This window comes from Scyliorhinus canicula, chromosome 9 (assembly GCF_902713615.1).
Source record: "Scyliorhinus canicula chromosome 9, sScyCan1.1, whole genome shotgun sequence".
Taxonomy (NCBI): domain Eukaryota; kingdom Metazoa; phylum Chordata; class Chondrichthyes; order Carcharhiniformes; family Scyliorhinidae; genus Scyliorhinus; species Scyliorhinus canicula.
The window spans coordinates 95860490-95886974 of NC_052154.1; the positions used below are offsets into that span (position 1 = coordinate 95860490).

Here is a 26485-nt window from a genome sequence, read left to right on the forward strand (position 1 = left end):
GCTGAAGAAGGGGGTGAAATTCGGGATGTTGTACCCAGCCGATCTGTGGGTCACATATGAGGAACGGGACTTCTACTTTGAAACACCAGACGATGTATGGACTTTTATTAAAGAAAAAAGACTGGAGACGAACTAAAAGACACTGAAGCCTTGGAGAGTGCTGTGGTGGTGATTTGTTGTGCTGGGCTGTATAAGTAGTGTTATGTGTAATAGGGATTGTTTTGAAGGCTAAAGTTAACTTTGTCTTGCAGGGAGCTGGTTAGAGGGGGGTGGTTTCTAGGGCTGTTTTTTTTGCTTTTTTCTAAAGTGGTTATTTTTTCACTGTTTTTTCTGATGTTTGTTTACTGGGGACTGTGATGCTTGGAATATGTTTGTCCAAGTGGGGGGAGAGAGCGGAGAGAACAATGGTGAGACAGACTGCTTGGTGCCATGGGCGGGCGCTATCAAGTCAGCATGGGTCAGCTGACTTACGGAAGCACAGTGTTAAGCTGGAGCTTGACTTGGCGGGTTGGGCTTCCAGTGCTGTTGCTAGGGGGCATAGGGAGGGGGGGAGCTGCTTTGTTGACAGGGGAGGAACTGTTGCTAGGGGACAAATGGGAGGACGGGAACGGCGAATGCCCAAGGGGGAGTTCGAGGAGGCCGAGGGACGTGAGCTGGAGGCTGGCCTAAAAAAGGTGATGGCTAGTCAGCAGGCGGGAGGGGGGCGGTGGATTTTAACACCATCATTGATCTGGAATTGGACCGGTCAAAATCCAAGATAGGCAGGAGGCCTGCGGCAAAGGAATCGAAGGGTTTTATGGAACAGATGGGGGGAGTAGACCCATGGAGGTTTGCATGGCCAAGGCCGAAGGAGTTTTCTTTTTTCCCCCATGTCCACAAAGTATACCCTCGCATCGACTTTTTTGTTCTGAGCAGGGTACTAATACAGGGGGTGGTGGATACTGAGCATTCGGCAATCGAAGTGTCGGATCATGCCCCGCATTGGGTGGATCTACGGGTTAGTATGGAGAGAGGGCAATGTCCACTGTGGAGACTGGATGTGGGTTGCTAGCGGACAAAGCAATCTGTGGGCGGGTGAACAAGTCCATCCAGAACTACCTGGAAACAAATGATATGGGGGAGGTCTCTCTGCAGCGACGGTTTGGGAAGCTTTGAAGGCAGTGGTCAAAGAGAATTAATCTTAGTACAGGCCCACAGAGAAAAGACGGAACGGGCTGAGAGGGATAAGTTAGTGGAGGAGATACTCCAGGTGGACAGGAGATACTCGGAGGCCCCGGACGTGGGGTTACTGAGGGAGCAGCGGAGGTTACAGGTGGGTGTTTGGGCTGTTGACTACAAGGAAAGCGGTGGAACAGTTGAGGAAGGCAAGGGGGGCGGTTTATGAGTACGAGGAAAAGGCAAGCAGAATGCAGGAGCACCAGCTCAGAAAAAGGGAGGCGGCCAGGGAAATGGAGAGAGTAAAGAGTAGAGGTGGGAATACTGTCCTGGACCCAGAAGGGGTGAATGAGGTGTTTAAGGACTTTTATAGTAAATTATATGAGTCGGAACCCCCGGTTCGGGTGGAGGGGATAAGGCAGTTTTTGGATCAGTTGAGGTTTCCGAGGGCAGATGAGGATCTGGTGGAGGGGCTGGGAGCCCCAATTGAGATTGAGGAAATAATCAAGGTGCTGGAGGACATGCAGTCGGGCAAGGCCCCGGGGCCTGACAGCTACCCGGTGGAATTCTATGAGAGGTTTTCAGAGATATTGAGCCCATTGCTGGTGAGGACATTTAATGAAGCAAGAGAGAAGGGAGTTCTCCCCCCAACAATGTCGCAGGCCTCGATTTCATTGATCCTGAAACGGGAGAAGGATCCATGGCAATGCGGGTAATACAGGCTAATTTCTCTACTGAATGTGGATGCCAAACTGCTGGCCAAGATACTGGCCACAAGGATAGAGGACTGTAACCCGGGGGAAGACCAGACAGGATTTGTAAAGGGCAGGCACCTCAAGGCCAATGTTATTATGATGCCTTCAGAAGGAGAGGAGGTGGAGGTGGTGGTAGCGTTGGATGCGGAGAAGGCCGTTGATTGGGTGGAGTGGGATTACCTGGGGGGGGGGGGGGGGGGGGGGGGGGGGGGGGGGGGGGAGAGCACCGGGTCTTGCTCTACGCAGATGACCTGTTCTTGTATATTTCAAACCCGTTGGAGGGGATGAGGGAAGTAATGCGAATCCTGGGGGAATTTGGCAATTTTTCAGAGTATCAATTGAACATGGGGAAAAGGGAGATGCTCGTGATCCAGGCAAGAGGACAGGAGAAGAGATTGAGAGAGCTGCCGCTTAGAATGGTAGGAAAGAGCTTTTGGTCTCTGGGAATCCAGGTGGCCCGGAATGGGGGGCACTGCACAAGGTAAACCTATCCCGGCTGGTAGAAGAAATGAAAGGGGACTTTAAGGGATGGGGCATGCTCCCGCTATCACTGGTACAGACCGTGCAAATGACGGTCCTCCCCAGATTTCTGTTTGTCTTTCAATGCCGCCCCATCTTCATCCCGAGGGCCTTTTTCAAGCAGGTAAATAAGGTTATTTCGAGCTTTGTGTGGGCGGGTAAAACCCCGCGAGTGAAGAAAGTGTTGGTGGAGCGCAGTCGGGGGGAGGGTGGGTTGGCGCTGCAGAACTTCTCCAATTACTACTGGGCAGCTAATATAGCCATGATTAGAAAGTGGGTAGTGGGGGAGGGGCTTGATATGGGAGCGGACAGAGGCGGTGTCATACAAAGTCAGTCAGGGGCTGGTTTAGCACAGGCCTAAATCACTGACTTAGAAAGCAGACCAAGGCAAGCCAGCAGCACGGTTCAATTCCCGTACCAGCCTCCCCGAACAGGCGCCGGAATGGGGCGACTTGGGGCTTTTCACAGTAACTTCATTTGAAGCCTACTTGTGACAATAAGCGATTTTCATTTCATTTTTTCATTTCAAAGACACACGTTTGGGAGCACTGATAACGGCACCTCTTCCGTTCTCGCCGGCCACACACTCCACAAGTCTGGGGGTGGTGGCGGCTCTGAGAATCTGGGGGCAGTGGAGGAGATATAAGAGAGAGGAGGGAGCATCGGTTTGTACCGGGTGGGCTGGATGGTGAGTTTCGGAGATGGCAATGGGCAGGAATTAGAAGGATGGGGGATCTATTTATAGATGGGCGCTTCCCCAGCTTGAAAGCCTTGGAGGATAAATTTGAATTGACAGCAGGGAATGGGTTTAGGTATTTGCAGGTGCGAGACTTCTTGAGAAGGCCTTCCTGATGCTGCCGCCACGGGAGAGACAGGATAGAGTGGTCTCCAGTACATGGGTGGAAGAGTGGAAGGTATTAGATATTTACCAGGAGCTTTGGGATGCAGAGGAAACCCCGGTGGAGGAGCTTCAGGGCAAGTTTGAGGACGAGCTAGGAGGAGAGATAGAGGCGGGTCTGTGGGCGGATACCCTAAGCAGGGTTAATACATCCTCATCATGTGCCAGGCTTAGCCTGATACAATTCAAGGTAGTCCACCGGGCACACGTGATTGTGGCCCGGATGAGCAAGTTCTTCGGGATAGAGGACAGGTGTGCGAGGTGCACGGGAAGCCCAGCAAACCATGTCCACATGTTCTGGCCTTGCCCGAAGCTTAAGAGGGTTCTGGCAGGGTTTCGCTAAGGTAATGTCCATGGTACTCAAAACACGGTGGTGACGAATGCGGAGGTGCCGATCTTTGGAGTGTCTGAAGAGCCGGGAGTTTGGGGGGACGAAAGAGGCCGACGTCTTGGCCTTTACTTCCCTGGTTGCCCGGAGACAGATATTAATAATGTGGAGGGACTCAAAGCCCCCCGAGTGTAGAGACCTGGGTTAGTGACATGACATGGGGGGGGGGGGGGGGGGGAAGGAAAGAGGCCCAAAACCTGGTCACTAAGGGCAATTTATCATGGCCAATCCACCTAACCTGCACATCTTTGGAGTGTGGGAGGAAACTGAAGCACCCGGAGGAAACCCATGCAGACACGGGAAGAACGTGTAGACTCCGCACAGACAGTGACCCAGCGGGGAATCTGGGACCCTGGTGCTGTGTGACTGGGAGTAAGGGAGACGCAGGGCGGGAGAGAGGGGGGTGCAGGATGGGAGAGAGAGGAGGTGCAGGGTGGGAGGGGGGTGGGCGCAGGGCGGGAGAGAGAGGAGGTGCAGGGTGGGAGGGGGGGTGGGCGCAGGGCGGGAGAGAGAGGAGGTGCAGGGTGGGAGGGGGTGGGCGCAGGGCGGGAGAGAGAGGAGGTGCAGGGTGGGAGGGGAGTGGGCGCAGGGCGGGAGAGAGAGGAGGTGCAGGGTGGGAGGGGGGTGGGTGCAGGACGGGAGAGAGGGGGACGCACGGCGGGAGATGACCATACCAACAACTCCAGAACCCTGGACTTCCTCGACATCTCCATTCTCATTGGTTATCTTCCAGTAACGACTGTCTAGCTGACAGACATTGTCGGGTGAGGCATCCTTCACCATCTCTATTCTGTACACAGAGAGAGAGAGAGAAAAACAGTACCTCTGTCACTGCAATTAAACTGTAATGGGGTTCATAAAGGCTCAGATTATCATCAACATTTCTGCAATATCTGAACAATTATTAAAAGAATAGGCAGCACGTTTGTCTTCCTAATGACTTGTTGTATCTGCATAACAACTTTTTCTGAATTATTTACCAGGACACCCAAAGTTTTGTCACCTCTTTCAGTTTAAGTACATATACTGCTTTTCTATTATTCCTGCCAAAGTGGACAAGTAAGGGCAGCACGGTGGCCTAGTGGTTAGCACAACCGCCTCACGGCGCTGAGGTCCCAGGTTTAATCCTGGCTCTGGGTCACTGTCTGTGTGGAGCTTGCACATTCTCCCCGTGTTTGAGTGGGTTGCACCCCCACAACCCAAAGATGTGCAAGGTAGGTGGATTAACACGCTAAATTGCCCCTGAATTGGAAAAAACTTCATTGGGTACACTAAATTTATTTTTTTAAATTATCAAAAGAATGGTCCCTGGTTCAGTCAAAAACCATTAATATTTCAATTCTGAAGGAAAGGCTCACCACCGTCGTGCAGCACAGGCGTTCGGCTGGCTAAGGGCGGTCGCTGGTGGGGTCCACGATCGGGCAGCCGTCTGCGGAGTTCACGATGCACAGGAGGGGTGGGCCGCGCGGTCAGGGGCATAGGCCTGAATGTTGCGTGATGCAACTGTAAGTGAGTGCGCTAGCTTATCGGTCGCCGCGAGGTCAAGCGTGGCCCCTTTTAAGAGGCGCTGGCGGATGTAGTCAGACCCTATGCCCGTAACAAATGCGTCTCTCATTAGCAAATTCGAGTGTTCCATGGCCAAAGCGGCCTCACAGTCAGTCTCTAACTAGGGCGAGAAGGGCGTGCCAGAAATCTTCCACTGACTCACCGGGAAGCTGGCGCCGCGTGGAGAGGAAGTGTCTGGCGTAGATTTTGTTAGTCCGCTGAGCGTAGTTCTCCTTCAGTAGCGCCATGGCCTCTGCGTAGGTCGGCGCGTCCTGGACGAGTGGAAAGACATTGGAGCTCAGCCGCGTGTAAAGGATCTGGAGCTTCTGTGCTTCTGGAATTGTGTCTGCCGCAGACCCGATGTACGCTTCGAAACAGGCTAACCAATGTTCAAAGTCCTTTTTGACGTTGTCTGCTTGAGGATACAGCTGTAGGCGATCCGGCTTGATGCGGAGGTCCATCTCTGACATCTCAGTGTAATAAATTGGCGCAAAGACTAGAGTAGGATGTAATCGAGGCTTTATTACCCTGAGATGTGTGGCCTCCTACAGCAGATGACAAAATGGCTGCTGTACGGGGAGCACACATATTTATACTCCACCTACTGGGCGGAGCCCGCAGGCAGGGATCTGCCCCTGTACCTGTAGTACAGGGGCCTTACCGTAAAGCAACTATAACAACATCCTCTATATACAATATATACATCAGTGGTGACTACCACAAGAAGTTTGCCCACACATGCAACTTTTGCCAATAAGGATGGCCACAGAAAGCAAGCATGGTACCATTACAGTAAAAGCACTTTAATATCAGTGATTATCTCGCAGCTTCACTTTGATTGAGATCCTTCAAAAAATACACCAGGGCTAGCTGGGCATCACCAAGTGCAGAACAGGGGCCCAATTTGTTGTCTTGTGGCCAGGAATCGCCAGTATGATTGAGGACAACAGGGCAAACTGTCAGGCATGCAGCGCGCATAAGCAGGACCCTCATCCCCACATGGACCCCCAGCATATCATGGGAGAGGCTGGGCATCAGCCTATGTCTTCAACAGAATAACCTTCCTTATCATGCGGACTACTTTTCCGGGTGCGGAGTGAAGCTATCTCGTACGGCGAGCACAAGAGTTGTTGTCAACTAAAGCAATTAACTAAAACGCTCAGGTGTTTGCGAGGCATGTCAAACCAGACAAGATCATATATTTTAACGGGCCACCATTTTCAAATGTGCACTCTGCCACCACATCCAGCTTCTACCACCAGCTCAGTATCCAACACCTTACAACATATATCACAGAAAGTATAATAGCAAAGCAGTTCCTGTAACTAAAATCTATTGATAGGTGCCTGCCCTAATGAGAATTTTACTGGATATCTATGCTAAACATTTGGAATGAGGTGTCAAAATGTCAAATCTGGAGTTTGACCTTATCTCACAGAAAGAGACGAAAGCAGGAAGGCTTGCCTGCGCTGCCAGGGCCACTAGGACCCTGAAAGAGAAGAGACTGCAAACTAGCTGGGAGCAGAGAGCACAGCAGCCATGGAGTGAGAGGGAGGAACACGTGTTACCTTAAACCTGAGGCTGGCTCAGATTGATCAAAGCACTTTGAGCCAGTGAAGTCACTGCCTGAGCACACCCCACACCGAGATAGATGGCGAAAGCCTCAAAACAGCAAATGAATAGAGTGGGTGCAGACTGAGCAGGAACACGGGAGATCATCATACCTGATTCTGTAGGAGAAGAAGTAATGGGGTGGGTGAACCGAGCTCAACTCCGGCAGGAAAGAGGTGGACACAGAAATGATAATGTCGCCTGTTTGGGCCACACATCTCTCATCATGGATGTACCTGGGAAAGAGAGAATCACGTTAACAAGTCAAACCGAGAAATTCCAACACAATCCCAGCATAGGCCTGGCTGTAACATTTATACACTGCGGGACTGCAGGAACAGGATGGGCAATTACACACACACACAAATCAGCACATATGCACAAACACTCACACCCGCTGGCAGGTTCAGGCACACACACGTGGGCAGATTCAGACACACACGGAGATTCAGACACTCTCACAGGCAGATTCAGACACATACACAAGGCCAGATTCAGACACACGCACACACGGCCAGATTCAGACACACGCACAGGCAGATTCAGACACACGCACACATGGGCAGATTCAGCCACACACACAAGGCCAGATTCAGACACACACACACACACGGGCAGTTTCAGATTCAGACACACACACGGGCAGATTCAGCCACACGCACAGGCAGATTCAGCCACACACACGGGCAGATTCAGCCACACACACGGGCAGATTCAGCCACACACACGGGCAGATTCAGCCACACACACGGGCAGATTCAGCCACACGTACAGGCAGATTCAGCCACACGTACAGGCAGATTCAACCACACGCACAGGCAGATTCAGCCACACGCACAGGCAGATTCAGCCACACGCACAGGCAGATTCAGCCACACGCACAGGCAGATTCAGCCACACGCACAGGCAGATTCAGCCACACGCACAGGCAGATTCAGCCACACGCACAGGCAGATTCAGCCACACGCACAGGCAGATTCAGCCACACGCACAGGCAGATTCAGCCACACGCACAGGCAGATTCAGCCACACGCACAGGCAGATTCAGCCACACACACAAGGCCAGATTCAGACACACACGGGCAGTTTCAGATTCAGACACACACACGGGAAGATTCAGCCACACGCACAGGCAGATTCAGCCACACACACAGGCAGATTCAGACACACACACACGGCAGATTCAGCCACACGTACAGGCAGATTCAGCCACACGCACAGGCAGATTCAACCACACGCACAGGCAGATTCAGCCACACGCACAGGCAGATTCAGCCACACGCACAGGCAGATTCAGCCACACGCACAGGCAGATTCAGCCACACGCACAGGCAGATTCAGCCACACGCACAGGCAGATTCAGCCACACGCACAAGGCCAGATTCAGCCACACGCACAAGGCCAGATTCAGCCACACACACACGGGCAGATTCAGATTCAGACACACACACGGGCAGATTCAGATTCAGACACACACACGGGCAGATTCAGATTCAGACACACACACGGGCAGATTCAGCCACACGCACAGGCAGATTCAGCCACACGCACAGGCAGATTCAGCCACACGCACAGGCAGATTCAGCCACACACACGGGCAGATTCAGCCACACACACGGGCAGATTCAGCCACACACGGGCAGATTCAGCCACACACAGGGCAGATTCAGCCACACACACGGGCAGATTCAGCCACACGTACGGGCAGATTCAGCCACACGTACGGGCAGTTCAGATTCAGACACACACCACGGGAAGTTAGATTCAGACACACACGGGAAGATCAGCCACGACAGGCAGATTCAGCCACACACACAGGCAGATTCAGACACACACACACGGGCAGATTCAGCCACATGTACAGGCAGATTCAGCCACACGCACAGGCAGATTCAACCACACGCACAGGCAGATTCAGCCACACGCACAGGCAGATTCAGCCACACGCACAGGCAGATTCAGCCACACGCACAGGCAGATTCAGCCACACGCACAGGCAGATTCAGCCACACACACAGGCAGATTCAGCCACACACACAAGGGCAGATTCAGCCACACACACACACGGACAGATTCAGATTCAGACACACACACGGGCAGATTCAGCCACACACATAGGCAGATTCAGCCACACACCCAGGCAGATTCAGCCACACGCACAGGCAGATTCAGACACACACACACAGGCAGATTCAGATTCAGACACACACACGGGCAGATTCAGATTCAGACACACACACGGGCAGTTTCAACCACACACACAGGCAGATTCAGACACACACACACAGGCAGATTCAGACACACACACGGGCAGATTCAGATTCAGACACACACACGGGCAGATTCAGATTCAGACACACACACGGGCAGATTCAGATTCAGACACACACACGGGCAGATTCAGATTCAGACACACACACGGGCAGTTTCAACCACACACACAGGCAGATTCAGACACACACACACGGGCAGATTCAGATACACACACGGGCAGGTTCAGATTCAGCCACACACACAGGCAGATTCAGCCACACACACAGGCAGATTCAGACACACACACACGGGCAGATTCAGATTCAGACACACACACGGGCAGGTTCAGATTCAGCCACACACACACAGGCAGATTCAGCCACACACACAGGCAGATTCAGACACACACACAGGCAGATTCAGACACACACACAGGCAGATTCAGACACACACACAGGCAGATTCAGACACACACACAGGCAGATTCAGACACACACACAGGCAGATTCAGACACACACACTCCCACGGGCAGATTCAGACACCGACACTCCTACGCAGATTTAGACACAGACACCCCCACAGAGGCAGATTCAGATACAAACACATAGACACAGGGGCACGCATGCACAGACGCACGAGTCAATGTATACCTATGTATATGCTGTGTATTTCACTATTAATCTTTCTGGAAATAAACAATAATTGTGTTTCAACTTACAAACCTGGTGACTGCAATTATTGGGCAGCCAAGGGCCAAAGACTTTGAATGTTTTTATAATAATTATTGGTTAATTCGCTTGTATTGTCACTCCAGGACACCCGGGGTTGGAATTGACCACGTACTTCCCAGGGTGTCATAACAGCGTAGACATATGCACGCAGACTCGAGCATGCAGTCAGGCATACACGTACGCACAGACATGCACACGCACAGGCATGCGGACGCGCAAACACATAATACAATGTATTGGACAGACTGACCGGAAGATCTGGTCCCGGATAATGGGATACCGTCCTGATGTTACATTGTTGACAAACGTGGTGAACCAGTCTGTGAATGAGGAGCCTACACACAGGAAAAAATCACATTAACGCTTCACTCTCTGACCACCTATTGTACCCACCACCATTAACCCTTTGCTTCCTCACCGTAAACTGCAGTGAGCACTAACCTAACATCAGTGAGAAACATTCACACTTCACTGCCCAATCTCATTGTTAGAAAAACCAAGCTGACAAGTGGCCTTGTCAAAAGGAGTTTAAAACACTGGGAGCTCAACGGTCAGTCAGGAAACAGGAAGCCCCAAGTGATTATTAGATTATGGTGGCATTAAGCTGCTGGACTGTGTTATACCAGGTTGGGTGTTGATGCTGCTGCCTAATGCATTCGGCAAAGACTGGCTACAGCGAGAACACAGCTCAGGGTTAATCCACAAGACAAGAAGATGATGTGCATAACAAAGACACCACAAAATTGCAAAAAATACTGGAACTCAAATTTTAACAACAAAACAGTAAGTGCCGAGAAATCTCAATGGCTGTGGCAGCATCTGTGGAGAAAGAAACAAAGTTAACCTTTCAAGTCAAATATGACTTTTCTGGATACGGGTAACATGAACACTTTTTTTCTCCACACATGCTGACAGACACTTGAGTTTTTTGAGCATTTTATTTTTCTGTTAGATCTCCAGCAACCGCAGTATTTTGCACAACACCCAGGGTAAAGAGCTTGATCAGACTCAGAGGGAGATATGAAGCAACATGAAACGAGCCCGCCAACCAATCACCAGCTCCCATTTCCACAACCTAGGAGAAGGGGGCTAATAAGCAGTTTGATACCTGTGAGAAACATGTCGACCACTGAGGGATCTGACGCCAGCTGATCCTGTGGGAAAGAGCAGACATACGTCACTCTGAGCTCACACAGCAGTTACACAGCAGATACACACCACTCTGGATTCTGAGCACACACGGAAGATACACATCACTCTGGATAGTGAATTCACACAGCAGATACACACCACTCTGGATAGTGAACTCACACAGCAGATACACATCACTCTGGATAGTGAACTCACACAGCAGATACACATCACTCTGGATAGTGAATTCACACAGCAGATACACATCACTCTGGATTCTGAGCACACACGGAAGATACACATCACTCTGGATACTGAGTTCACACAGCAGATACACATCACTCTGGATACTGTGCTCACACAGCAGATACACATCACTCTGGATAGTGAATTCACACAGCAGATACACATCACTCTGGATAGTGAACTCACACAGCAGATACACGTCACTCTCCATACTGAGCTCACACAGCAGTTACACAGCAGATACACACCACTCGGATTCTGAGCACACACGGAAGATACACATCACTCTGGATAGTGAATTCACACAGCAGATACACATCACTCTGGATACTGTGCTCACACAGCAGATACACATCACTCTGGATACTGTGCTCACACAGCAGATACACGTCACTCTGGATAGTGAATTCACACAGCAGATACACATCACTCTGGATAGTGAATTCACACAGCAGATACACGTCACTCTGTATACTGTGCTCACACAGCAGATGCACATCACTCTGGATAGTGAACTCACACAGCAGATACACGTCACTCTGAATACTGAGCTCACACAGCAGATACACATCACTCTGGATACTGTGCTCACACAGCAGATACACATCACTCTGGATAGTGAATTCACACAGCAGATACACATCACTCTGGATAGTGAATTCACACAGCAGATACACATCACTCTGGATAGTGAATTCACACAGCAGATACACATCACTCTGGATACTGTGCTCACACAGCAGATACACATCACTCTGGATACTGTGCTCACACAGCAGATACACATCACTCTGGATAGTGAATTCACACAGCAGATACACATCACTCGGGATACTGTGCTCACACAGCAGATACACGTCACTCTGGATACTGAGCTCACACAGCAGATACACATCACTCTGGATAGTGAACTCACACAGCAGATACACATCACTCTGGATAGTGAATTCACACAGCAGATACACATCACTCTGGATAGTGAACTCACACAGCAGATACACATCACTCTGGATAGTGAACTCACACAGCAGATACACATCACTCTGGATAGTGAACTCACACAGCAGATACACGTCACTCTGGATACTGAGTTCACACAGCAGATACACGTCACTCTCCATACTGAGTTCACACAGCAGATACACGTCACTCTCCATACTGAGTTCACACAGCAGATACACGTCACTCTCCATACGGAGTTCACACCGCAGACATATGTCATTCTGGGTACTGAGCTTACACAGAAGCTTAGTGGTGTGTTAGAGTACATGAGGAATATTTTGCCGCTACTGTCTAGATTTGGAGTTTAACTAAAGAATCGTTATTGCAGAAGACACCAAGTTGTGTGGGAGGGTGAGCTGTGAGGAGGATGCAGAGATAAGGATTACAGTGTAATTTGGACAAGTTGAGTGAGTGGGCAAATGAATGGCAGATGCAGTATAGTTTGGAGAAATATGAGGATATCCACTTTGGCAGCAAAAGCAAGCAGACTATTATCTGAACGGCCATAAATTAGGAGAGAGGGATATGCAATGAGACCTGGGTGTCCTATTAAACCAGTCACTGAAGGTAAGCATGCAGGTGCAGCAGGCGGTATAGGCGGCAAATGGTATGCTGGCCTTCATAGCAAGAGGATTCGAGTGCAGGAGCAGGGATGTCTTGCTGCAATTATACAGGATTTTGGTGAGGCTAGGCCACACCTGGAATATTGATTGTAATGCTGGTCTCCTTATCCGAGGAAGCATGTTCTTGCTCGAGAGGGAACGCAGTGAAGGTTTACCAGACTGATTCCTGGGATGGCGGGTCAGACGTACAAGGACAGATTGAATTGTTTAGGATTGTATAATAAAAACAATAATCTTTAGTGTTACAAGTAGGGTTACATTAGCACTGCAATGAAGTTACTGTGAAAATCCCCTAGTCGCCACATTCCAGCGCCTGTTCGGGTACACAGAGGGAGAAATTCAGAATGTCCAATTCACCTAACTGCACGTCTTTCGGGACTTGTGGGAGGAAACCAGAGCACCCAGAGGAAACCCTCGCAGACACGGGGAGAATGTGCAGACTCTGCACAGACATTGGCCCAAGGTGGGAATCAAACCTGGGACCTTGGTGCTGTGAAGTGCTAACCACTGTGCCGCTCCTAGGAGTTCAGAAGAATGGGGGGGGGGGGGGGGGGGGGGGGGGGGTCTCTCACAAAACATACACAATTCTAACAGAACTAAGATAGGGTAGATGCAGGAAGCGTGTTCCCGATGGTGGGTGTGTCCGGAACCAGTGGTCACAGTCTGAGTGTCCGGGGTAGACCATTTAGGACAGAGATGAGGAGAAATGTCTTCACCCATAGTGGTGGACCTGTGGAATTCGTTACCACAGGAAGTAGCCGAGGTCAAAACATTGCATGTTTTCAAGAAGCAGTTAGGTGCACTTCGGGCAAAGAGGATAAAAGGATATTGGGTGAAAGCGGAATTAGGTTATTGAGTTGGATGATCAGCCGTGATCATAATGAATGGCCCGATAGGCCACATGGCCTCCTCTTGGTCCTATTCGCCATGTTTCAATATTTTTATTTTTGTTGACTGATTGGCAGTGGGTTTTGGGCTCCAGACAACAGTTTAGAGGGGCAAACCCTGATTGCCAGGAAAGGAGGAAGGAGATTAGTGGCAGAATATTGGAGACAGCAGATTAGTCCAGGTATCAGCTCTTCCAATGAATAGGAGCTGGCAACAGTAACTCTTTTCAGTTTCAACATGGCTCAGCAGCAGTCCTGTCCTCCCTTCATGAGAAATTTCCGCTCTGGAGAATTGCGCACAAAATTCCAATACACAGTGAGGCAGTGCCGCACTGTCAGAGGGTCAGTACTGAGGGAGCGCCGAACTGTCAGAGGGTCAGTACTGAGGGAGTGCCAAACTGTCAGAGGGTCAGTACTGAGGGAGCGCCGAACTGTCAGCGGGTCAGTACTCGGGGAGCGCCGCACTGTCAGAGGGTCAGTACTGAGGGAGTACTGTACTGTCAGAGGGGCAGTACTGAGGAAGTGCTGCACTGTCAGAGGGTCAGTACTGAGCGAGTGCTGCACTGTCAGAGGATCAGTACTGAGGGAGTACTGTACTGTCAGAGGGGCAGTACTGAGGGAGTACTGTACTGTCAGAGGGGCAGTACTGAGTGAGTGCTGCACTGTCAGGATCAGTACTGAGGGAGTGCTTCACTGTCAGAGGGTCAGCATTGAGGGTGTGCATTCCTTCTTTCTTTCATGGGTTTTTGAGCAAAAGCCATCCTCATTTTTAATCTCAAATTTCCTAACCCGTCCAATGTCGTACTCTGGTGTGACTCTGGGATGTCACTTTCAAACCAGAGTTGGGAGCAGAATGTTACTCTATATGCTCCATGGTGTTATGAAAGTAGGAAATTGTTATATATATTGTATTTTATATGTGTTGCAGTCATGGTTTTAAGGTCTACATTTGTTGGGTTAAAGTATATATTTGTTGCAGTCATATTATTTTAAAAATGGGAAGAAATGGGGAGAGTTCCAAAAAAACCACGACAGAAAACATTTCTCCACATCCCTATTTTAAATGGGAGAACACTTATTTTTAAACAGTGACTCCCGAGTACTAAATTCTTCCACAATAGGGAACAAACTCTCAACATTCATCCTGTCAACACCCCTCAGAATATCTTTCAATCAAGTTGCCTCGTCCTGTTTTAAATCCAGCGGATACAAGCCTAGCGTGTCCAACCTTTCCTTCTAAGACAACCTGCCCATTACTGGTTTTAGTCCATTAAATCTTCTGGAAACTTCTTCCAACACATTTCCATCCTTCCTTAAATAAGGAGATCAATACTGTCCACAATGCTCCATGTGGTCTCTAATAGTGTCCTAACAACTGAAGCAGAACCTCCCTACTCTTGTATTCAATTCCCCTCACAATAAACAATAACATTCTATTAACTTTCCCAATTACTTGCTGTACCTGTATAATCCTTCAGTGATTCATGCATTCAAACACCCAGGTCCCTCAGCACATTAGAGCTCTGCAATCCCTTATTTAGATAATAAAATTATTTTCAATTCTTCCTGTCAAAATGCACTATTTCACATTTGCCCACGTTCTACTCCATTTGCCAGATCTTTGCACACTCACAAACCTATCTACGTCCCGTTTAAAGCCTCCTTCTGTCCTCTCCACAATGTATTTTCTTTTGCATAGGTTGTGGCAGGCTTATAACCATAAATCTTGTAACGAACTGTTAGCTTATCATTCATGATATGCATTTCCTGTATTGTGAGGACATCAATGTTATTTCTTCTCAGCATCTTTTACAGGTGGTCACATTCGGCTCGCAACAGACCTTCATCATTCAGATGATAGATCCCTGCTCCAGTACCCACTCTTCAGAGGGCCATCGCTTCGATCTTTAGCTTTGCTCCGTTGACCAGAAGCTCCAATAAAGACGCTCAGTCGCCATTTCAATAACATTAGTAACAAATGAGAGTGTTGAAGAATCCACTTGACAAGGTAGACAACATCATAATCTACCCCAGGTGACTGAGCAACTGAGTAAATGAGGGAGTGCTGCACTGTCAGAGGGTCAGTACTGAGGGAGTGCTGCACTGTCAGAGGGTCAGGACTGAGGGAATGCTGCACTGTCAGAGGGTCAGTACTGAGGGAGTGCTGCACTGTCAGAGGGTCATACTGAGGGAATGCTGCACTGTCAGAGGGTCAGTACTGAGGGAGTGCTGCACTGTCAGAGGGTCAGTACTGAGGGAGTGCTGCACTGTCAGAGGGTCAGTACTGAGGGAGTGCTGCACTGTCAGAGGGTCAGTACTGAGGGAGTGCTGCACTGTCAGAGGGTCATACTGAGGGAGTGCTGCACTGTCAGAGGGTCAGTACTGAGGGAGTGCTGCACTGTCAGAGGTTCAGTACTGAGGGAGTGCTGCACTGTCAGAGGATCAGTATTAGGTGCCCCGAGTAAGACAGGGAGTTAAATATAAATACATATGTATGTCAATGGGGTGGGCAGCACGGTGGTGCAGTGGTTAGCACTGGTGCCTCACTGCGGCAAGGACCTGGGTTCGATCCAGGCCCCGGGTCCCTGTCCGTGTGGAGTTTGCACATTCTCCCCGTATCTGCGTGGGTCTCACCCCCACAACCCAAAAGATATGCAGGGTAGGTGGATTGGCCATGCTGAATTGGAACAAAGAATTGGGTATTCCAAATTTATAATTTTGAAAAACTATGTCAACACGGTAACTCCAAAAAGAAACATTTTTATCTTCAAATTGGAAAAGACCTAACCCTCACTAACCATGACTCATAACAGAGGAATTATAATAGAGTTGCTGATGCCCTCTGTGATTACAGACAATGAATCAAATTCCAGAAAAAACACCAATCATTTTTCACTTCCTAACAGTGCTCTAGCCAGCTATGGAAAAAGGCAGCTGTATGTGACTCCTAATCTCCAATGTAGTGTTAACGGCCCAACCGTTAACTGCTCCAAAACACAATGGGTCAACCAGGGGCTTCATTGGTCAATCCAAAATCACTCTGTCACATGACCGAGACTTGAGCTGTCTGAAACCCTTTAATTACAAAAAACAGTACAGCTTAGGAACAGATTTGATTTGATTTGATTTATTATTGTCACATGTATCAGTATAAAGTGAAAAGTATTGTTTCTTGCATGCTATACAGACAATGCACACCGTACAGAGGGAAGGAACGAGAGACTACAGAATGTAATGTTACAGTCATCGCCAGGGTGTAGAGAAAAGAGCAACTTAATACGAGGTAGGTCCATTCAAAGGTCTCATGGCAGTAGGGAAGAAGCTGTTCTTGAGTCTGTCTCATTCTACCATCTTACCATTGAGCAGGTGGTAGTAGAAAGACATCTGTCCCTCAACTACACTGTGAATTACTGGAACGTTGGAACTTGTGCCTTCAAGACTAATTCAGCTCCATGTGCCTTCTCCCAATGTGTCTGTCCGCACTTCTGGAAAGACAGACCACCACTGAGGGAGTGCAGCACTGTTGAAGGACAACACTAAACAACATCCATGGGAAAGTAATATGGTCACTGCAGTTTATGGTATCTTGCTGTGGACAAATTAGTCACATATTAGAACAGAGGCTGGTTCGAAAGCCCTTTTCAACATCCTGAGGTGGAGAATGTTCATATAGAAATGCCCCTCTATGTTAACGTTAGCTCCTTACCACACAATGGTAGAAGATCTCACAAGGTTTTCGGCCCTCCACCTCATCCAGTGCCATGTACTGGCTGAGTCCTGTGTGAATACAGAACGTCAGTGGGAGGCAGTGCATCAGGCCCTTGCGCTGTTGGAAGCCTCCTGCAGCCGTGTCAATGTCTAAGAGATCCTCAGAACGGTAGTGACTGGACAGAGCCATACTGCCCATTAGGCTGTGGAGTGAATGGGGAAGAAACTGTTAGCTGACATCAGTTCCTTAATACAAAAGCAAGAAACCACAGAAACTGGAAATGTGAAGTTACACTGGAAACAGGGTGCAAATGTTCAGGTCAGTCTGCATCTGTAAAGGGAGACAGTTAACATTTCAGAACAATGACCTTTCATCGATACTGGTAAAATAAATTTAAGTACAGAGGCAGGGAAATGCAGAAGACGATAAAGTAAAGTTGGTGGCAAGTTGCCGCATGGGCAGTATGATGGTACAGTGGTTAGCACTGCTGCCTCACAGCGCCAGGTTCAATTCCAGCCTTGAGTGACTGCCTGTGTGGAATTTGTATGTTCTCCCCATGTGTACGATGTAAGTTTTTTACCCAGAGGGTAGTGGGTGCCTGGAACCCGCTGCCAGAGGAGGTGGTGGAAGCAGGGACGATAGTGACATTTAAGGGGCATCTTGGCAAATACATGAATAGGATGGGAATAGAGAGATACGGACCCCGGAAGTGCAGAAGTGGCAGCATGGTCGGCGCAGGCTTGGAGGGCCGAAGGGCCTGTTCCTGTGCTGTACTTTTCTTTGTTCTTTGTTTGTCTGCATGGGTTTCCTCCGGGTGTTCCGGTTTCCTCCCACAGTCCAAAGATATGCAAGCTAAGTGGATTGACCGTGCTAACTTGCCCCTTATTATCCAAAGGTTAGGTGGGGTTACTAGGTTACGGGGATAGGGTACGGGCATGGGCCTAGGTAGGATGCTCTTTCAGTGGGTAGCTGCAGGCTCGATGGGCCGAATGGCCTCCTTCTGCACTGTATGACAGGCTGGAAGGCAGGAAAAGTAAAAATGAAAGCAATACAAGCACAAACACATAGAAGTAGGCCATTCTGCCCCTCGAGCCTGTGCCACCATTCAATAAGACTGATCAGATTGTGACGTCAACGCCCCTTTCCTTCCTACCCCAAAATCCTTCAACTCCCTTGTCAAAAAAGAATCTACCCAGTTCAGCTTTAAAATTATTCAATGAGCCTGCCAGCACCGCTCTCTCAGGAAGAAAGTTCCACAGACTCATGACTGGGAGAAATAAATTCTCCATCTCCAGCCTAAATGGGAGACCCCTTATTTTTAAACTGTGTCCCCTAGTTCACGTCTCTCTCACAAGGGGAAATATCCTCTCAACATCCATCCTGTCTAGTCTCATCAGGATCTCAAATGTTTCAGTAAGGTCACCTCTCAATCTTCCAAGCTCCAATGGGCCCAACCTGCCCAACCTTTCCTCCTGCCATCTCACCAATCAGATGAGTGAACCTTCTCTGAGCTGCTTCAATGCAATTATATCATTCTTTGAATAAGGAGACCAAAACTGTACAAAGTACTCCAGATAAATGCAAATGACTGTGGCAGGAGTCATCCAGACTTGAAAAGTTAGCTCCCTTCTTTCTTCACAGATGCTGTTGGGCCTGCAAAGTACTCCAGATGAGGGATGTGGGCTCACCAACTGTGCAATGACAGCAAAAACATCCCTACTTTCAGATTCCACCCCCTTGCAATAAACACCAACATTGCATTTGTCTTCCTAATGACTTGTTGTATCTGCATAACAACTTTTTCTGAATTATTTACCAGGACACCCAAAGTTTTGTCACCTCTTTCAGTTTAAGTACATATACTGCTTTTCTATTATTCCTGCCAAAGTGGACAAGTATATTCCACCAGTCACGTGGTGGCCATGACTAAAGTGGCCGCACACAGGGCGGCTCCAGCTCAGAGACAACGGTTTTGACTTTAAACCCCGTTAACGGGATAACTCAAGACGGAAAAAGGGTGCAGAAGTCGAAGAGGGCGGGTACTCCCCAGGATTGTTGTGCCAGTAAGCTACTGGGCCGAAATTAGTAAAAACCCAAACCAAAAAACTGGAGTGAACTCGCAGTGCGGCAACTATCGAGAATCCAGCGGCAGAAGGGGAAGAGTAAGGCTGCAGGAAAGGCTCAAATGGAGCCACTAATGGCCTTTATCAGGGATGAACTCTGGCAGCAGAGAAGAGAAATACAAGGAGACTGGTCGAGGGCCAGTAACAGTAGCACCTCTGCGACTGAGAAAGGACCGTGTGGAAAAGCACCTCAAGGCACAAGGAGCAAAGCTGCGAGAATGTGGGAGGAAAGGGTCACCTCGAGTGACCCTGCTGACTACATCTGCAGGAACTGCACCCAACTCCAGCTCCTCGAGAACCGCGTTAGGGAGCTGGAGCTGGATGAACTTCAGATCATTTGGGAGGCGGAGGGGGTTATTGAGAGGAGTTATAGGGAGGTAGTCACACCTCAGGTAAAAGAAGAAGGTAGATGGGTTACCGTCAGGGGAACGAGAGGGAACCAGCAGGCAGTGCAGGGATCCCCTGTGGTCGTTCCCCTCAATAACAAGTAAACCGTTTTGGATACTGTTGGGGGGAAGACTTACCAGGGGTAAGCAATGGGGCACAGGTCTCTAGCACAGAGTCTGTCCCTGTTGCTCAGAAGGGAACGGAGAAGAGGAACAGAGCACTTGTCATTGGGGACTCCATAGTTAGAGGAACAGACAGGAGGTTCTGTGGGAACGAAAGAGACTCACGGTTGGTGTGTTGCCTCCCAGATGCCAGGGTGCGGGATGTCTCTAATCGTGTTTTTGGGATTCTTAAGGGGGAGGGGGAGCAGCCCCAAGTCGTGGTCCACATAGGTACCAACGACATAGGTAGGAAGAGAGATGGGGATTTGAGACAGAAATTCAGGGAGCTAGGGTGGAAGCTGAGAGCTAGAACAAACAGAGTCGTTATCTCTGGGTTGTTACCCGTGCCACGTGCTAGCGAAGTGAGAAATAAGGAGAGGAGTTGAACACGTGGCTACAGGGATGGTGCAGGAGGGAGGGTCTTGGTTTCCTGGATAATTGGGGCTCATTCTGGGGTAGGTGGGACCTCTACAAACAGGATGGTCTTCACCTGAACCAGAGAGGTACCAATATCCGGGGGGGGGGGGAGATTTGCTAGTGCTCTTCGGAGAGGTTTAAACTAATTCAGCAGGCGGATGGGAACCTAAATTGTAGTCCCAGTGTACAGGATGTTGAGAGTAGTGAGGTCAGGGATAGGGTTAAAAGTTCGAAAGAGAGCACCGGCAAGCAAGATGCTGGTTTGAAGTGTGTCTACTTCAACGCCAGGAGCATCCGGAATAAGGTGGGTGAGCTTGCAGCATGGGTTGATACCTGGGATCTCGATGTTGTGGCGATTTTGGAGACATGGGTAGAGCAGGGACAGGAATGGTTGTTGCAGGTTCCAGGATTTAGATGTTTCTGTAAGAACAGAGAAGATAGTAAAAGAGGGGGGGTGTGGCATTGTTAATCAAGGAAAGTATTACGGCGGCAGAAAGGACGTTTGAGGACTCGTCTACTGAGGTAGTATGGGCCGAGGTTAGGAACAGGAGAGGAGAGGTCACCCTGTTGGGAGTTGTCTATAGACCTCCAAATAGTTCCAGAGATGTAGAGGAAAGGATAGCGAAGATGATTCTCGACAGGAGCGAGAGTAACAGGGTAGTTGTTATGGGGGACTTTAACTTTCCAAATATTGACTGGAAATACTATAGTTCGAGTACTATAGATGGGTCAGTTTTTGTGCAGTGTGTGCAGGAGGGTTTTCTGACACAGTATGTAGACAGGCCAACAAGGGGCGATGCCACATTGGATTTGGTACTGGGTAATGAACCCGGCCAGGTGTTAGATTTAGATGTAGGTGAGCACTTTGGTGATAGTGATCACAATTCGGTTATGTTTACTTTAGCAATGGGCAGGGATAGGTATATACCGCAAGGCAAGAATTATAGCTGGGGGAAAGGCAATTATGATGCTATTCGGCAAGATTTAGGATGTATAGGATGGGGAAGGAAACTGCAGGGGATGGGTACAATCGAAATGTGGAACTTTTTCAAGGAACAGCTACTGCGTGTCCTTGATAAGTATGTACCTGTCAGGCAGGGAGGAAGTTGTCGAGCAAGGGAACCGTGGTTTACTAAGGAAGTTGAAGCACTTGTCAAGAGGAAGAAGAAGGCTTATGTTAGAATGAGATATGAAAGTGTTTGGGCAGCAGGGTAGCATGGTGGTTAGCATAAATGCTTCACAGCTCCAGGGTCCCAGGTTCGATTCCCGGCTGGGTCACTGTCTGTGTGGAGTCTGCACGTCCTCCCCCTGTGTGCGTGGGTTTCCTCCGGGTGCTCCGGTTTCCTCCCACAGTCCAAAGATGTGCGGGTTAGGTGGATTGGCCATGCTAAATTGCCCGTAGTGTCCTAATAAAAGTAAGGTTAAGGGGAGGGTTGTTGGGTTACGGGTATAGGGTGGATACGTGGGCTTGAGTAGGGTGATCATGGCTCGGCACAACATTGAGGGCCGAAGGGCCTGTTCTGTGCTGTACTGTTCTATGTTCTATGAAGGCTCAGTTAAGGCACTTGAGAGTTACAAGTTAGCCAGGAAGGACCTAAAGGGAGAGTTAAGAAGAGCAAGGAGAGGACACGAAAAGTCGTTGGCGGATAGAATTAAGGAAAACCCTAAGGCTTTCTATAGGTATATCAGGAACAAAAGAATGACTAGAGTAAGATTAGGGCCAATCAAGGACAGTAGTGGAAAGTTGTGTGTGGAATCAGAGGAGATAGGGGAAGCATTAAATAGATATTTTCCGTCAGTGTTTACACTGGAGAAAGACAATGAGGAGAATACTCAGGTACAGTCGACCAGGCTAGATGGGATTGAGGTGCACAAGGAGGAGGTGTTAGCAATTTTGGAAAGTGTAAAAATAGATAAGTCCCCTGGGCCAGATGGGATTTATCCTAGGATTCTCTGGGAAGCCAGGGAGGAGATTGCAAAGCCTTTGTCCTCGATCTTTATGTCGTCTTTGTCGACAGGAATAGTGCCGGAAGACTGGAGGATAGCATTGTTCAAGAAGGGGAGTAGAGACAACCCTGGTAATTATAGACCTTTGAGCCTTACTTCGGTTGTGGGTAAAATGTTGGAAAAGGTTACAAGAGATAGGGTTTATAATCATCTTGAAAAGAACAAGTTGATTAGCGATAGTCAACACGGTTTTGTGAAGGGTAGGTCATGCCTCACAAACCTTATTGAGTTTTTTGAGAAGGTGACCAAACAGGTGGATGAGGGTAAAGCGGTTGATGTGGTGTATATGGATTTCAGTAAGGCGTTTGATAAGGTTCCCCACGGTAGGCTATTGCAGAAAATACGGAAGTATGGGATTGAAGGTGATTTAGCGGTTTGGATCAGTAATTGGCTAGCTGAAAGAAGACAGAGGGTGGTGGTTGATGGCAAATGTTCATCCTGAAGTTCAGTTACTAGTGGTGGACCGCAAGGATCTGTTTTGGGGCCACTGCTGTTTGTCATTTTTATAAATGACCTGGAAGAGGGTGTAGAAGGATGGGTTAGTAAATTTGCAGATGACACAAAGGTCGGTGGAGTTGTGGATAGTGCTGAAGGATGTTATAGGTTACAGAGGGACATAGATAAGCTGCAGAGCTGGGCTGAGAGGTGGCAGATGGAGTTTAATGCGGAAAAGTGTGAGGTGGTTCACTTTGGAAGGAGTAACAGGAATGCAGAGTACTGGGCTAATGGCAAGATTCTTGGTAGTGTAGATGAACAGAGAGATCTCGGCATCCAGGTACATAAATCCCTGAAAGTTGCCACCCAGGTTAATAGGGCTGTTAAGAAGGCATATGGTGTGCAAGCCATTATCAGTAGGGGGATTGAGTTTCGGAGCCACGAGGTCATGCTGCAGCTGTACAAAACTCTGGTGCGGACGCGGAGTACTGCATGCAGTTCTGGTCACCACATGTGGAAGCTTTGGAAAGGGTGAAGAGAAGATTTACTAGGATGTTTCCTGGTATGGAGGGAAGGTCTTACGAGGAAAGGCTCAGGGACTTGAGGTTGTTTTCGTTAGAGAGGAGAAGGCTGAGAGGTGACTTAATAGAGACATATAAGATAGTCAGAGGGTTAGATAGGGTGGACAGTGGGAGTCTTTTTCCTCGGATGGTGATGACCAACACGAGGGGGCATAGCTTTAAATTGAGGGGTGGTAGATATAGGACAGATGTCAGAGGCCGTTTCTTTACTCAGAGAGTAGTAGGGGTGTGGAACGCCCTGCCTGCAACAGTAGTAGACTCGCCAAATTTAAGGGCATTTAAATGGTCACTGGATAGACATGTGGATGAAAATGGAATAGTGTAGGTCAGATAGGCTTCAGATGGTTTCACGGGTCGGCACAATATCGAGGGCCGAAAAGCCCGTACTGCAATGTAATGTTCTATGTTCTAGGTGGAGGGGGTGGTCTCCGATCAAAGCGACCTGCTCGTATTCCTGGAGGCAGAGGTGGGAGCCCTTGGGGACATGTGTACATCGTTCAAGGTAAAGGTTGAGGTGCACGGGCTGGTGGAGCAGGGTAAGTTTTTCCACGCAGAGTGGTGGGTGCCTGGAACGCACTGCCAGAGGATATGGTGGAAGCAGCCACATTAGCAACATTCAAGAGGCTTCTGGATGGGTACATAAATAGGGAGGAAATGGAGGGATATGGACCGAGTAAGGGCAGAAGGTTTTTCTTTTTAGTTAGGACATTATGATCGACACAGGCTTGGAGGGCTGAAGAGCCTGTTCCTGTGCTATACTTTTCTTTGTTCTTTGATCAGATTTGTGACTTGGAATGTTCAGGGGCTAAATGAACCAATTAAGAGATCCCGGGCCTTTTCACACCTGAGGAGTTTGAAGACAGAAGTGATCTTCCTACAGGAAACGCATCTCCCAGTCAAGGATCGGATTAGATGGAGGAAGGGTTGAGTGGGACAAGAATTCCACACAGAATTTGACTCAAAGTCGTGGGGGGTGGCCATTTTGTTGAAGAGGAGAATGGGATTTGAGGAAGCTAAGGAGGTACGGGACCCGGGGGGGGGCAGGTATGTAATAGCGAGTCAGGTCCTGGAAGGGATGCCGGTGGTGCTAGTCAACGTATATGCGCCAAACTGGGACGATGTGGGGTTTGTGTTCCTGAATCTAGATACGCACCAATTGATTATGGTTGGATAGGTTGTACGCCAAATCAATGGGAAGGTTGAAGATGGAAAAGGAGCTGGGAGAGTTTATGGAACAAATGGGAATGGTTGACCCGTGCAAGTTTAGGTACCCGGGGAAGAGGGAGCACTCCTTCTCACATGTGCATAAGGCGGACACGAGAATTGATTTCTTCGTGGTGTGCCGGGCGTGCTGTTGGGGTGGTGGAGGTGGATTATGCGAGAATCGTAATATCCGATCATGCACCGCATTGGATGGAGGTGAGGCTCAGAGAGGGGCGGGTGCAGAGGCCAGGATGGAGGTTACACTCAGGGCTTTTGGCAGACAAGGGTTTTTGTGAGGTGAGGTCGACGACCGAGGATTATGTGGAGACTAACCTGAGCAGGGAGGTGTCGGCGGCCTCATTTTGGGAGGCGTTGAAGGCAGTGGTCCGAAGGGAGATTATCCCATTTGAAGCGCAGAGATAGGAGGCAGAGGTAGGAGTATGGACAGCTGTTGTGGGAGATAGTTGAGGTGGACAGGAGATACACAGGGGCCCCTACAAAGGATGGAAGAAAGAGGTTGCAGGGACAGAGGATCTGGATCGGCGCAGGCTTGGAGGGCTGAAGGGCCTGTTCCTGTGCTGTAATTTTTCTTTGCTCTTTGTTCTTGACAATTTGATAGGCTGAAGGCGGGGAAGGCAGTGAGGCAGTTAAGAAAGGCAAGGGGGGTATGAATGCAGCGATAAGGCGAGCCATATGCTGGCCCACCTGCTGAGAGGCGGGCTGCATCCAGAGAAATTTTAAAAGTGAGAACAGAGAGGGGAGAGGCAGCATCAGAGCCGGGGCAGATAAATGAGGCATTCCGGGGATACTACGAGAAGTTATATAGGACGGCACCAGGTGGAAAGGAAGGGGACATGGGTGGTTCAATGGCTTGGAGTTCTCGAGGTTGGAGGAAGAGAGCAGGCAAGCATTGGAGGAACCACTGGGCCGAAGGGAGGTGACTGATAGTGTTAGAGGAATTAAGTCGGGGAAAGCGCCGGGGCTTGATGGCTTTCTGGTGAAGTCCTACAAGGCATTTGTAACGGAATTAGAACCGCACTTACTGGGTATGTTTAATGAAGCTTTGGAGAAAGGAGAGTTACCAGAGACATCAATGCAGGCATCTATTACATTAATCCTGAAAAATGGATAGGATCCTTTGGAGTGTGGGTCATATAGGACCATTTCACTGTTGAATACTAACGTGACAGTGCTGGCCAAGGTACTGGCGGGAAGAATGGAGGGATGTGTACCAGGGGTGGAGCAGAAGACCAAATGGGTTTCATAAAAGGCAGACAGATCTCCAGTGATATCAGGAGGCTATTGAATGTGATAATGACTCCATCGGGATTCAGGTGACGGAGGTTGTCATCTTCATGGATGCGGAAAAGGCCTTCGACCAGGTGGAACGGAGGTACTGAAATTTTGGGTATGTTTGGATTTGGACTGAAGTTCGCAGCATGGGTGCCCTTGTTGTATACAGCACCAGTGGCACGTGCAGTCAGGAAAGGAGGCAACTCACAAAGGTTTGGGCTGTACAGAAGTACAAGACAGGGATGTCCACTGTCGCCATTATTATTTGCGTTAGCGATTGAACCCTTAGTGATGGCTCTTAGGGGATCAGCATTGGGGCAGGGGATTGTGAGGGGGAGTAGAGAACATCAGGTATCGCTACATACGGGTGACCTGTTGTTTGTATCAGATCCGCTGAAGAGTATGGGTAGGATCATGGAAATAC

General features: G+C 49.1%; 1 protein-coding gene across 1 annotated transcript in view; it reads right to left on the reverse strand.

Annotated features, from left to right (window-relative positions):
- fbxo3 (F-box protein 3) overlaps positions 1-26485 on the reverse strand; it is a 73350-nt gene that overhangs the window by 16314 nt on the left and 30551 nt on the right. The window contains exons 5-9 of the mRNA XM_038807229.1: positions 17452-17656; positions 10965-11010; positions 10107-10191; positions 6985-7107; positions 4390-4505 (exon numbers count right to left, since the gene is read on the reverse strand). Of these exons, the coding sequence (XP_038663157.1) occupies positions 4390-4505; positions 6985-7107; positions 10107-10191; positions 10965-11010; positions 17452-17656 (575 nt within the window). The remainder of the gene's footprint in view (positions 1-4389; positions 4506-6984; positions 7108-10106; positions 10192-10964; positions 11011-17451; positions 17657-26485) is intronic.